The 13,860-nt window shown below is 46.9% G+C and overlaps 1 protein-coding gene across 4 annotated transcripts in view; it reads left to right on the forward strand.

Annotated features, from left to right (window-relative positions):
• The first annotated feature begins 347 nt into the window (after positions 1–347).
• PDS5A (PDS5 cohesin associated factor A) overlaps positions 348–13,860 on the forward strand; it is a 351,976-nt gene continuing 338,463 nt past the window's right edge. For 2 of the 4 annotated variants that reach the window (XM_063921117.1, XM_063921126.1), the window contains exons 1-2: positions 348–692; positions 1,082–1,230. In XM_063921117.1, coding sequence (XP_063777187.1) covers positions 1,120–1,230 — 111 coding nt within the window. In that variant the 5' untranslated portion in view covers positions 348–692; positions 1,082–1,119. The remainder of the gene's footprint in view (positions 693–1,081; positions 1,231–13,860) is intronic. The other 2 variants (XM_063921146.1, XM_063921137.1) reach the window with 1 other exon arrangement.

Genomic DNA, 13,860 nt, shown 5'->3' on the forward strand with positions numbered 1-13,860 from the left:
CGCAGTCAGTTATGGGATGGACATTGGGATGTTTTATCCCGTGACTGGCAACCATCGAATAGCTGCAATTTTGTTGGGAAAAGTACTTTAACTGACGGAGGATGGTTGCTAACCATCGGTTTCCGATATCCATCCCTAGCCCCCATAGATTGTAATACATACAGAAGCGTGACCCCATATGCACGTCAGTATAGTAAAGAGATAGAGGGGACTCCCTGTTGTGGAACTACAATTCCCAGCATGCACCCCAAGACATCTGGAATACTACACGTTGCCGGGAGATTATGAAGGAGACTGGCAGTGAAAGCAGCAATTGTGTAACGCTATAACTGTGACTGGGGCGGCGCTGCTGCTGCGCTTCCCGATTTCTTCCTAGTTCGTGTCCAGGAGGTTTTGGCGCCAACCGCCAGGGGTCGCTGTGCGCTGTGCCGGCCCCCGGTCTCTCACTCTCAGCAGCGGCAGCTCCGGGACAGGGGACGCCTGAGAGAGAGAGAGCGCGTGGCCTGAGCGCGTGTCCGCAGCCGTTCCTCCCCCAACCGAGCACGGCGTCCCCCCGCGAGGAGCCCCGGTGTGGCGGTCACGTGCGTCTGGCTCCTGACAGGCGGCGCCGCCGAGGGAAAGCAAGGTCCCCGCTCCCCGACACAGCGGGCGCCGGATACATGCGGGGGGAGCCCGCCCTCCTCTGACTGGAGGTAAGAGCCCGGCCATACAGAGTGCGGGGGTCCCCGGTCTCTCACTGGGCCTCGGCCTCCTTTTCCGACCCGTAGCCTATCCAGCTGTCCCCGTCCTCCACCCACTCCGCCCCCCCCCCCCCCCTAGAGCGTGATCCTCCCCCACCCTCTCCCCTCCCGGGGCAGCCCCGACCTCCTCTCCGGCCTGCACTCGGCTTTGCTGGGTGGCAGAACCCTCAGCCCTGTCTACTACCCCCCCCCCCCCCTTCTCCTGCCCAGGCGGCCTTGGCCCAGCTGCACCCCTTCCCTGCCCAGGCACCCCCGTACCCCCGGGCAGAGGGGCTAGCACTGGGCTTGTGTGTTTTTGTTCCCTGTGCCGTGTGTGTGACGTTCTGCTCTCTCCCCGCTAGAGGCCGCTAGAGGAGCGTGGCAGACACTCCCGGGCAGGATGGAGTTCCCGACCCAGCAGAAAGCCGCCGACGGCAAAATCATCTATCCCCCCGGGGTGAAGGAGATCACGGACAAGATCACTAACGATGAGGTGGTGAAACGACTGAAGGTGAGCGATGCCGGGTCCCGGCCCTGCACACACTGACCCCGGGGGTAGCTTAGCATGGGCACCCTGCTTGTGGCAGTGTAACAGGTGGCTGCTCGGGTCACTGCTGGGAGCTTAGTCATGGCACAGCTGGGGAGCCTCAGGTTGCCTCCATATGGTGCAGAAGTTCTGCGGATCAGTACGCTATCAGGTGTTTAGAGTTCCACCTGTGTCTGTGATGCCAGCCAGAGCATGCTAAATCGCTGCCTATTCATCCTCCAAATAACATATTTTAGTTCAGAGCCCCATAGGGGTACATATTAAAATACAGTTCTGGGTCTGTCATCATGCAGCATAGGTATGCACTAAATCACAGGCATCTCTTGTAATTGAATTGATCCCTATAGGTAAGCAGGTAATCATCCTTTGATAGCCTCTGTTCTATGAATGGCAAACTGGAAGACAAATGCTCATAGTTGTATCTATATGGGTGATGGGCATCAGGCAGGGGTGCAACCTGTTGTTGTTTGGCAATGGAATATAGTTATGTAACAGAATATTGCAGTCATATCCAGCCAACGGTAGAGGTGTTATAAACCTTTCTAGTGGCAAATTTAGCCTGTCGTCAGAGGGTTTTTTTGAGTATGGAAAGAAGACATGTAAATTTAGTTTAGACTCTGTAGATGGGAGATAGAGTGAATTATCAATTTTATGTTTAATTCATCAAACCATCTGCAAACTTGTTAGTTTTTAATTTTGTTTTATTAAAGTTAGTCATTTTGTTAATTCATTATACTTGTGTGTGCATTTGCCGATTGTGTTCAGTCACTGGTCCTTTCTGCGCACATCCATTTTTTTTGTTGTAAAATGTAAAAGATCATCTAGTACGGATGATGCTACATGTCGCAAATAGTTTTATGTTGTGTTTTCTACTTCACTCTAACTCAGTAGAATACCTTAGGACTGTTACATGGATGGTTTTGGAATATAATAAGCTTATATAAAGAGGTGAAACTCCGGTAACACTTGAAAGTTTGGATGCAAGAGGAAAACCAAGTGGGTGAAAAAAAGTCATGTAACCCTGAGTGGAAGCTGGTAATGAAGGTTATTGAGAGATGGAGATGTTGAGTTGGCAGACATTTTGAGAGAAGAGATGTATGTTGGTGTATTTTTGGTTTTGACCTTTTATATTAGAAGTATTTTATAGTGAAATTTGTACAATACAGCCAGCCAATGTAGTGACTGACAGATTGGAGCAGCAGCTTAACATTCTGTGAGGAAGATCAGACTAATACCCCTTACACACTGCCATAAATATCCCAGGTAATTGCATGTGAACGTGCAGCAACCCGGGATATTGTTCAGTGCCAATGCACCCTGTTGGAAGTGGGATGTAATCATATTATTGGCGATCAGTATACCGACACTGGAAATCCCGACAGTCGACATGCTAACTAATGGAAACTATTCCACAACACCCATAGAGTGGGAATAGATCCTGTGGCAAGCGTAGCGAGCCCGCAAGGGGCTTCGTTGCCCTCGCACCTCCCACCGGCAATGTGGTGGCTGGGATCCTGGCGTCTGTATGCTGACCGCTGGTCACCCAATACCAAACCGTTGGAATGACCTGGGATGCATCGCTGGTAATGTCGCCAACCTGGCAAGAAGGGCCGGGCTGCCAGTCTGAAAGGGGTTGCACTTGGGACCAACCCGTGTTTGTGGTGTGAAAGAGGTATAACTGCTACATTCAGAATAGATTGTAGGGGTGAAAGTTAGTTTAGGGAAAATAACTAAGATAATGAGTGTATGAATTATGGATTTTGCAGTGTCTGGTGTAAAGATATAGGCATATTCTGGGCCTATTTCTAGAATGTATGTAACAGAATATGCCAACAAAGAACAAGTTCGAGTTGAGGATGATACCTAGGCAGCGAGCTTGGGTATTCTTGGGGACTGTGTTTGGGAAGCACTGGTCTAAGCACCGGAAGACACAAATAAACTAATGTTGGGGTATAGAACTGAGATGAAAGAGAGAGTGCAGTAGGAATATAAGATCTGGGGGATCATATGAAGAGAAGGTGCCAGAGGGTTCAGGCGTGGAGTTGAACAGGTTCTAATTTACTTTTATGAAGAGACCATTTCATGTTTGATATTATCAGTTTTGTTCTTAAAGTGAGAAGTAAGATGTTGGACACTGAAAGTGACGGACGGGTTTGTTGTGGGAAGGTGTGATAAGAGATTTCTATTTAGTAAACAGTCATTTTGGGTTAGAAGCTTGATTAGAGAAGGGAAGTATGTTTATTTACCAGTATCCACAGCATTTCTATAGGAGCCATATATCGGAATGTGTGATAGTCATGAGAAGTGTGGGATTTGTGCCAATTACATTATACTCTGCGTGAAAGTTTTTAAAGATGTTGTGTATCTTTTGTTGATGTTGAGTGTGAAGAGCAGCTGGGACCACCTTTCACACTGCCAATGCCGGATCCCACCCGGGAATTGGAAACGGGTCCTTCCCGGGTGGGATCCGGCATTGGCAGCTGGCTGGGGTTGCCATAACAGTGGGGGTCGGAGGTGGAGGCGGTGCTGGGAGATCATCTCCGCGCCGCCTCTCCCTATCTAGTAAACGGGTCCCGGGTCGCATCGACCCGGGAGCCTGTTTACGCGCCACTGACCCGGTATTCAACCCGGGTATAACAGTGCTTTATACCCGGGTTGAATTGCCGGGTCAGGCGACCCGAGATTTCGGCGCTGCCCCTTTCACACTGCACGCTGACCCGGAAATATGCCGGGTCGATACCGGGTTATTTGTGTGGTGTGAAAGGGGTATTACTCAAGGTCTGCGGTAAACCTATTCACTGCCATATCGGAACAGGATAATGTGGATACTGGGGGAGACGTTGGGCAGACAGGTGAAGAGTTGTTGATAATTGATAGAAAGGAGAGTTCTGCAACGTAGAGTTTGTCAACAGAAATTTTAAAGTAATGGAGAGAGCAGGTGATGGTCTGGGAGAGGAAAAGGGGAGTAAAGCCTGATGCACACTAAGCGATTAATCGGGTGCTATATTGTTTTGGTGAGTATCGCAACGTGTTAGCAGCCACGTACATTGTGTACCTGCGATCGTGCGCTACAGCGGGTTGTTCCCTGGGTCGTTCTGTTGGGTGTGCTGAAAGGGACAACACAGGGAACAACGACATGTTTAAATGCGTTAGGCAGCGATACATCACTCATCATGCAGTGTGTAGTGATGGCGAGATGTATCATGTTGTAGCATCATGCCGTCGCTTGGTACACACGTTTTTTAGTGTGTTCCCAGCATTAGCATTCTGCTACCGAGCACAGTAAAGAGCAGGCCTGGACAACCAGTGGCCCTCCAGCTGTTGTGAAACTGCACATCCCAGGATGCCCTGACACAGTTTTAGTATTCCCTAATGGCAAAACTGGAGGCTGCACATGCTGGGACTTGTAGTTTCACAACAGCTGGCCACACCAGATTTAGAGAATACTAGGTGAAGGCAGTGGCCATGCCGATAAGTAGAAAAGTCAGTCCATTGGGAGAAGCCGAGAGGATATTCGAGAGATGCAAAAATAATTCATTTGTCAGTAGAGCTGTTGGAATCGCCCATATTGATGGTAAGGACTTCAGAGGATAATAGGCGCTACACACTGGACGATATTACTGAAAATATGAACAATCTCGTTCATTAATGAACGAGATACCGTTCTTATCTTTCAGTGTGGAGGCAGCAATGATGAATGATGCGCGACCCCGCGCTCATTCATCGTTGGTGCCCCGTCGCTTGTGCATGCAGGCCAATATGGACGATCTTGTACATATTTGCATGCACTTCTATGGAGCCGGGTGACTGGGGGAGTGAAGAAAGTTTTCCCCCGCCGCTGGGTTGCCCGTCCGCTGTATCGGCGGTCGGGCAGCTCGGCGGCGGGTCGCGCTGTGTGTGTAGGGCCCTTAAGAGATGAATGAAGAAATTGTTGGTGTGGTGCAGGGGGTTGGTATACAACATTGAAAACCCAGGATAAAAAGGTTAAAAATCCAGATCACATGAAGATATGAATGTGAGTTGATGGGACATATGGTAGAACTGCGACTGGGCAGTGTGGTGAAAGGAGTAATCTATTCTCACCTCCTTGTCTGTGCCCGGCCTGGCGGTGTGAGTATAGGACTGCAGGTCAGGCATTGTCTTTTTTTCGTAGAACACATATTTATATAATATTTTTGATTTAGAAGTTGTTACTCTTCAACGGACACCTTTTTAATTTACACAATTTTATCTTATGATTGTGAGTGTCTGTGTCCCTGGTAGAGGAAATGGTTGAGCACGTGTCAAGATAGCAAAATATGTTGGATCATCCCATTCCCTTTCTTAGTTTTTTAAATGTTTTATTTTAATGAGGTGTGAAGCACTTACTTCAGTATTCTTGGCACCTGTCCTCTCTAGTATTGGTGGTTTGTTATATGGTCTGCAGGAATTCAGTCACTAGCGGGGAAGTTGGTTGCTGACGCTTGGCTGCTCGGTAGTGCTGCACACCTTGGTGAGGTACCTGGAAATACTTGTGATGGCGGTGGACGCAAAGTGTTCTTCCAGATCGCATCCAGATATCCAAATTGCATTCCCATTAAGTGCTTGTATACAGTATATTCTGTTTACAGTATATATCTTTAGGTCATTTTGAACTTCTCATATGTGCGGTCTGAGCAGTTTTTGAATCTTGGGGTGCATTTATCACTCATCATTTCACAGGTGAATTGCTGCTTTCCATGCATTTTGGGTCTAACAAAACTGACTGGTCAAGTTATGATTATATTCGTATTGATGTTCTTTCTTCATAAAGCACCCCTGTTACTCAGTGCTGTACAGTGAGGGTATCAAAATACAATTTATATAAAGTTACATGAAGCATAAGGTAAAGATGACTGTGCACAAAGAGTTTACAATCTGAAAGGTGCGGGGAACAATTGTAATCGGCTAAGTAGTGAAATAACAATTGTGGCTTCTGCATGGCAGTAGTGGTCTTTATAGGGGTCGATTCAATTCGGCAACTTAAGAATAGCGCCGGGAATTAGCTCCCGACGCTATTCAATTCAGCTCCAGTTAAGTCTGCGATGTCCCGTTCTCGCCGACTAAACAGGTTGAATTGTCGGGAGAACGGGCATTCTCCGACTTAACTCCCCGGCGCGAGGCTGATTCCCGACAGAATCAGCCTCGCGCCGGCCGCGAGGCAGCACTTTTGTCGGGTTTCTTCTCTCATCCCCCGGGGATGAGGGAAGAATTCCCGACAATTGCGGGTCACTAGCAGCTGAATTGAATAGCGTCGGGAGCTAATTCCCGGCGCTATTCTTAAGTTGCCGAATTGAATCGACCCCATAGAGTCTTGTTGGCAACCATTGTCGTCCAATGACTATTTACATTAACTGAACTTGTCTTGTGGTTCGAGAGAAGGCGTATAGTTCTGTGCCGAACCGAAACTCTTGTGGCTATTCACTACCTTTGAGAAGCTGTATGCCCATTATATTTGTCTGGCATGCTGCTCACTGATGGACATAGTGCCATGGCACTTATTCCTCATATTTTCATTTGTTAGTGGTAGTAGTTGCACCCAAGGACAATAAATGAGGAATAGAGATAACAATGACCAATAATAGTGTTCATTCTAGTACTCTGCATCTGTCACAACCCGTGCAGTTCTTCCTTCCTTCCTGGGGTGTCTCTCTCTGTTCTGGTGCTTCTCTGCACACTCTGGTCTCTATCTCAGCACTGAGTTACAGATCAGTAGGGCAGATGTGTTAAGCCTGGAGAAATGATAGCAGTGATAAGTGGAAGATTATAACGCACCAGCCAATCATTACAGGTTTGAAAAATGACAGAAGCTGATTGGTTGGTGCATTATCACCTTTCACTTATCACTGCTTTATCACTTCTCCAGGCTTAATACATCTGCCCCAGAGTGTGTTGAGAAGCACCAGAGCAGAGAGTGACACCCCAGGCAGGAATTCAGAACTGCATGGGTTTTGAAAGGTGCAGAGTGCTAGAATGAACACTAATACCCCTTTCACACGGCCAATGCCGGATCCCACCCGGGAATTGGAAACGGGTCCTTCCCGGGTGGGATCCGGCATTGGCAGCTGCTGCATGCTTCCCCGACCCGCAATATGCCGGGCAGGTTGCCATAGCAGCGGGGGACGGAGGTGGAGAGAGCATCTCCGCGCCGCCTCTCCCTGCTATAGTAAACGGGTCCCGGGACGCATTGACCCCGGGAGCCCCTTTACGCAGCCGCTGACCCGGTATTCAACCCGGGTATAACACTGCTTTATTCCCGGGTTGAATTGCCACGTCAGGCGCCCCGCGATTTCGGCTATACCCCTTTCACACCGCACACCGACCCGGCAATATGCCGGGTTATTTGTGCTGTGTGAAAGGGGTATAATTGAGCTCAAGGATTGGGGCAATGCAGTTGTTTTTATCGTAGATTTAGCTAATTGGCATCTGACAGAGCAATTCAATTGTTTTTGGGCTTGTTGCATCCGAAAGCACAGAATTTTACCACGTAACGTGGCTAAATTAGTCTGTCTTGGTTCGAGTTCTTATAGTTGGCTTGACTATCTTGTTATTTCTGTGAGTCATTTTCATTCACCTTTTATCCTGGCCTTGGATACTCTGTTGCCTTAATGGGCCTAATTCAGAGTTGATCACAGCAGCAAATTTGTTAACAGTTGGGTAAAACCAGATATAACGTGTGCAGAGAGAGTTCTATTTGGGTGGGGTGTGTTCAAACTGAAATCTAAATTGCAGTGTAAAAATAAATCAGCCAGTATTTACCCTGCACAGAAACAAAATAACCCACCCAAATCTAACTCTCTGCAAATGTTATATCTGTCCCCCCTGCAGTGCACATGGTTTTGCCCTGCCTTTTTCAACTGAATTACCCCCAATGTTCATGGAAATAGGTGCCCTCAAGTTAGTTTAGTTGTAGTGTAGTTGGAGGGGGTTCGGGGATCCAGATATCCTGTAAGTTGGGGGGATATGGTCATATAATGTGGGGGGGTAGTTACTAAATGCATTCTGATGTCCGTGGCTAGTGTATATTTTATTTATATTAGTCTTTGATATACATTTCTCCTATATGGGTAGGTTGTCATTGGTGCGGCTTGGTTTGTTGGGTGCTGGGGGTATAGGTATAGCTATCCTGATATTTTTTTTTTTTACCTAGATAAACACTAGTCTCCTGGCGTAGTGTTGTGTGGGCCTTAATGGTGCTTTTGGGTCCACGCTGCACTACTTACAACATATGTGTAAGTAGATTCTATTGGCAGAGTTCAATTGTAATACCGTGCCCGCTCTCCCATCTAAAGCGATGGTAGATCACGGGGCAATATTCAATTGTCCCCCGGTTATCGTGCCCATTAGAGATCCAGACTACAGTCATGGGCGCGATTGCGATAAATCACTTTGAGCATTTCAGCCTGCTGAGCTGAAATGCTGATATTGGATTTCAGTAGCTGCCGGCGGGCGCTATTGGGGGCTGAGAGTGGGCGGCAAGACTTGAATTCCGTCCTATGTGGTTGTCCCGGGCCTGCTTCCGCTGTCACTCACTTCATTATATTTTATGTTGCTACATTTGCTTTCCTTTTTCTATTCATTTGTACTCAAATGTCTGTCATATGGGTTAATTTTTGATTTATTGTACGCTGGTCATGTCCTTCTCATTCTCCTGTGTATTGTAATTTTTTTTTTTTGTGGTGAAAATGCAGAAATCCAAAAATAAACAATAAAAAAAAAAAAGTCCTGGTTAGAAAGCCCAAATCAATGTTGCCACTTTAAGAGTTTGGGAGCAGAAATATATGTGCTTGATGCATTTGCGCCCTGAAAGGAGCAGCAATTGATGCTCCATCAGTCACCCATTAGTTAAAGCTTTGTCAAAATTGAATTCGCTTTCTCGGCTGTGAGCTAATTCAGTTGTTTTGGGCGACCTGCCTGATGCTGCACTTATAGTGGGTTTTTGCTCGGCCCCTCCTGAGGTACGGACAGAAATACATGTAAAGTAGTGCTAGAGTACTGGATGTGCTGTAAGTGCAGCATGCCTGTTACTTATGGTGAAAGCTGCTTAACACTGTATAATGGATCATGCGAAAATGCAGCCATCGCAACCAGCGCGTGGCTGGTTTTGCAAACAATCAAATTAGTTCCCAGCTACTGTAGACTGGAGTGAATTCAATTGAATAGTCTTAACTTGGTACAGAACTGAACTATTTTACATTGGTACATTGAAAAGGAACCAATCCTGGGAATCCTGGTATTATACATTTTTCAATCCCAATTCCTGGGATTGAAAAAAATGGCCTGGGGTTGGCCACCCTAGTCTAAACCGCTATCATATTTATATCCAATGTTTTGGATTCAGACAACTTGGATAACAAAGAGCATGGGTGATGTAATGAATTACCATTAAACAGGTTTTTTTTTTTTAAATAAATACCGCTACTAAAACTAAACTGTACTTTTCAGGATTTTTTTATAATATTTGTCAGTTTTTGTTTGTGAACATCATGGCAGCTGCTTTTTTAATACTAATTGATAAAATACAGTATTTAAGGTCTAAATTTGAAGCCTTGTTTAATATATATGCGTCTTTACTACAAGTGTACAGGCTTTTATCATTGGCAAGTTGTCAGACGGCCTTTTTTTTATTTATTTTTTGTTTAGAGATGAGTGGGTTCGGTTCGTCGAGATCCGAACCCCCCCCGAAATTCACGTGGTTTACACGGGTCCGAGGCAGCCTCGGTTCTTCCCGCCTAACACGCAAAACCCAAACGGGGGAAAACGTCGTCATCCCGCTGTCGGATTCTCGCGAGATTCGGATTCCATATAAAGAGCCGCGCGTCGCTGCCATTTTCACTTGTGCATTGTCGATTGAGCGGAGAGGACGTGGCTACGTTCTCTTCCTGAAAAGCTCAATATTTGTGCTCAGTGTGCTGCATTGTGGTGACCACCAGTATATAGTAGTACAGTAGGCCATTGCTGTATCTTACAGCTCCGTGTCAGACTCTGTTCTATTCTCCTGATCAGTGCTCAATATCTGCTGCATTGTTATGACCAGTATATAGTAGTACAGTGCTCCATTGTGGTGACCACCAGTATATAGTAGTACAGTACAGTAGGCCATAGCGTTATCTTGCTGCACCGTGTCACTTCTAGTATCCTGATCAGTGCTTAATATCTGTGCTCAGTGTCAATGCTGCATTGTGGTGACCAGTATACTACAGTACAATAGTCCAGTGCTGTTCTCGCTGCTAAGTGTCAGTTCTCCGTAGTATCATCAGTGATCAGTATAATCAGTTCTCAGTATAATCAGTGCGCTGTTAGACGTACGCCCGTTTTCTACCATTAGTGCATTGGGATTTAGACAATTGATGAAGTTATTGTGTCCCCGGTACAAAATCCCATCTAGATTCCACTTCACTAGGCAGGCGATAGCGATATTTTACCAATTAATATCAGTGATTTATATTTATTAATTACAGTGATCTTGCCAAATTCCTGTGATTTTGGCATTTTCTTCCAGTGGTTTGGACCAATAATACCATTGATTAGAATGAATAATTCCTGTGATATTGAGGTGTTTGTGTCACTTAGCTTATCATCCAGCGACCACAGTGCACCTCTTTTACTCTTTTTTCTTTGCATCATGTGCTGTTTGGGGACTATTTTTTTAAGTGCCATTTTGTCTGACACTGCAGTGCCACTCCTAGATGGGCCAGGTGTTTGTGCCGGCCACTTGGGTCACTTAGCTTAGTCATCCAGTGACCTCGGTGCAAATTTTAGGACTAAAAATAATATTGTGAGGTGTTCAGAATAGACTGGAAATGAGTGTAAATTATGGTTATTGAGGTTAATAATACTATGGGATCAAAATTACCCCCAAATTCTATGATTTAAGCTGTTTATGAGGGGTTTTTGGAAAAAACCCCCCACCAGAATCCAACACACACCCGAATCCGACAAAAAATTTTAAGGGAGGTTTTGCCAAAATGCGTCCGAATCCAAAACACGACCGCAGAACCGAATCCAAAACACAAAACCTGAAAAATGTGCGGTGCACATCACTACTTTTTTTAAAGTGGTGATATATAAACGAAGTATTTGATCCTTCTTAAGCAATTGCTCTCTCCTGCCCACCTCCATCTTACCCATCACTGCGACTGCTCGTTCTTTTCACATTAGGCCAGGGCTGGCCAGCCTGTGGCTCTGCAGCTGTTGTGAAACTACAGATCCCAGGATTCCCTGCCACTGGCTTAGCATTCCCTAATGGCAAAAATGTGGCTGAGCATACTGGAACTTGTAGTTACGCAGCAGCTAGAGAGCCACAGGTTGGCCAGGCCTGCATTAGCCGCTTGGTATTAGAATCCATGCATAGTGATTTACTGCAGTCACAGCTGCGTTTTGCACATTTGCTAGTAACCCTATAACATCCTAGGAGGGATTGCAATTCAGCGAAGAGATGTCAGGATGAGCATGATGTATGAGGTCTGTCGGTGATTCAAATCACCGAGAATAGTGGGTAGGAGAAAGAGAACGCTTTGTTGTGTTATGTTGGTGATTTGGACTTTATGGGGCAGATTCAATTGTTTGGGTCATCTAATTTCTCTGACGTCCTAGTGGATGCTGGGAACTCCGTAAGGACCATGGTGAATAGACAGGCTCCGCAGGAGACTGGGCACTCTAAAAGAAAGATTAGGTACTATCTGGTGTGCACTGGCTCCTCCCTCTATGCCCCTCCTCCAGACCTCTGTTAGAATCTGTGCCCGGCCAGAGCTGGGTGCTCCTAGTGGGCTCTCCTGAGCTTGCTAGAAAAAGTATTTGTTAGGTTTTTTATTTTCAGTGAGATCTGCTGGCAACAGACTCTCTGCTACGAGGGACTGAGGGGAGAGAAGCAAACCTACCTGCTTGCAGCTAGCTTGTGCTTCTTAGGCTACTGGACACCATTAGCTCCAGAGGGTTCGAACACAGGGCCTGACCTCGATCGTCCGTTCCCGGAGCCGCGCCGCCGTCCCTCTTGCAGAGCCAGAAGACAGAAGAAGGAGATAAAATCGGCGGCAGAAGACTTCGGTCTTCATTAAGGTAGCGCACAGCACTGCAGCTGTGCACCATTGCTCCCACTGCACACCACACACTCCGGTCACTGTAGGGTGCAGGGCGCTGGGGGGGGGGGCGCCCTGGGCAGCAATAAGATTACCTTTTGGCACATTATGCACATAATACAGTCTGGAAAACTGTATATGTGCAAAAAAAAACCCCGCCATTAAGATACACAAAACGCGGGAGAAGCCCGCCGCTGAGGGGGCGGGGCCTTCTTCCTCAGCACACCAGCGCCATTTTCTCTTCACAGCTCCGCTGGAAGGACGCTCCCCAGGCTCTCCCCTGCAGTATCCAGTACAAGTAGGGTAAAAAAGAGAGGGGGGGCACATAAATTTAGGCGCAAATAAGATATAAGCAGCTATTGGGAAAAATCACTCAGTATAGTGTAAATCCCTGTGTTATATAGCGCTGTGGTGTGTGCTGGCATACTCTCTCTCTGTCTCCCCAAAGGACTTTGTGGGGTCCTGTCCTCAGTCAGAGCATTCCCTGTGTGTGTGCGGTGTGTCGGTACGGCTGTGTCGACATGTTTGATGAGGAGGGTTACGTGGAGGCGGAGCAAGGGCAGATAAGTGTGGTGTCGCCCCCGACGGGGCCGACACCGGATTGGATGGATATGTGGAAGGTCTTAACAGACAGTATTAACTCCTTACATAAAAGGTTCGATGACGCAGCAGCCTTGGGACAGACGGGATCTCAGCCCGCACCTGCCCAGGCGTCTCGGAGGCCATCAGGGGCTCATAAACGCCCGCTAGCTCAGATGGCAGACACAGATGTCGACACGGAGTCTGACTCCAGTGTAGATGAGGATGAGACAAATGCACAATCTACAAAAGCCATCCGATGCATGATTACTGCAATGAAAAATGTATTGCACATTTCTGTTATTAACCCGGTTACCACCAAGAAGGGTATTATGTTTGGGGAGAAAAAGCAGCCAGTGACTTTTCCCCCATCTGATGAATTAAATGAATTGTGTGAGGAAGCGTGGAGTTCCCCCGATAAGAAACTAGTGATTTCTAAGAGGTTACTGATGGCGTACCCTTTCCCGCCAACGGACAGGTTACGTTGGGAAACATCCCCTAGGGTGGCAAGGCGCTCACACGCTTATCAAAAAAGGTGGCACTGCCGTCTCAGGATACGGCTGCCTTAAAGGAGCCTGCGGATAGAAAGCAGGAAGCTATCCTGAAGTCTGTGTATACACACTCAGGTACTATACTGAGACCTGCTATTGCTTCAGCATGGATGTGTAGTGCTGCAGCCGCATGGTCTGATTCCCTGTCAGACAACATTGATTCCCTCGACAGGGATACTATTTTGCTAACCATAGAACATATAAAAGACGTCGTCTTATATATGCGGGATGCACAGAGGGACATTTGCCTGCTGGCATCTAGAATTAATGCAATGTCCATTTCTGCCAGGAGAGTATTATGGACTCGGCAGTGGACAGGTGATGCTGATTCTAAAAGACACATGGAGGTTTTGTCTTATAAGGGTGAG

Source organism: Pseudophryne corroboree, chromosome 1 (genome assembly GCF_028390025.1).
Source record: "Pseudophryne corroboree isolate aPseCor3 chromosome 1, aPseCor3.hap2, whole genome shotgun sequence".
Taxonomy (NCBI): Eukaryota; Metazoa; Chordata; class Amphibia; order Anura; family Myobatrachidae; genus Pseudophryne; species Pseudophryne corroboree.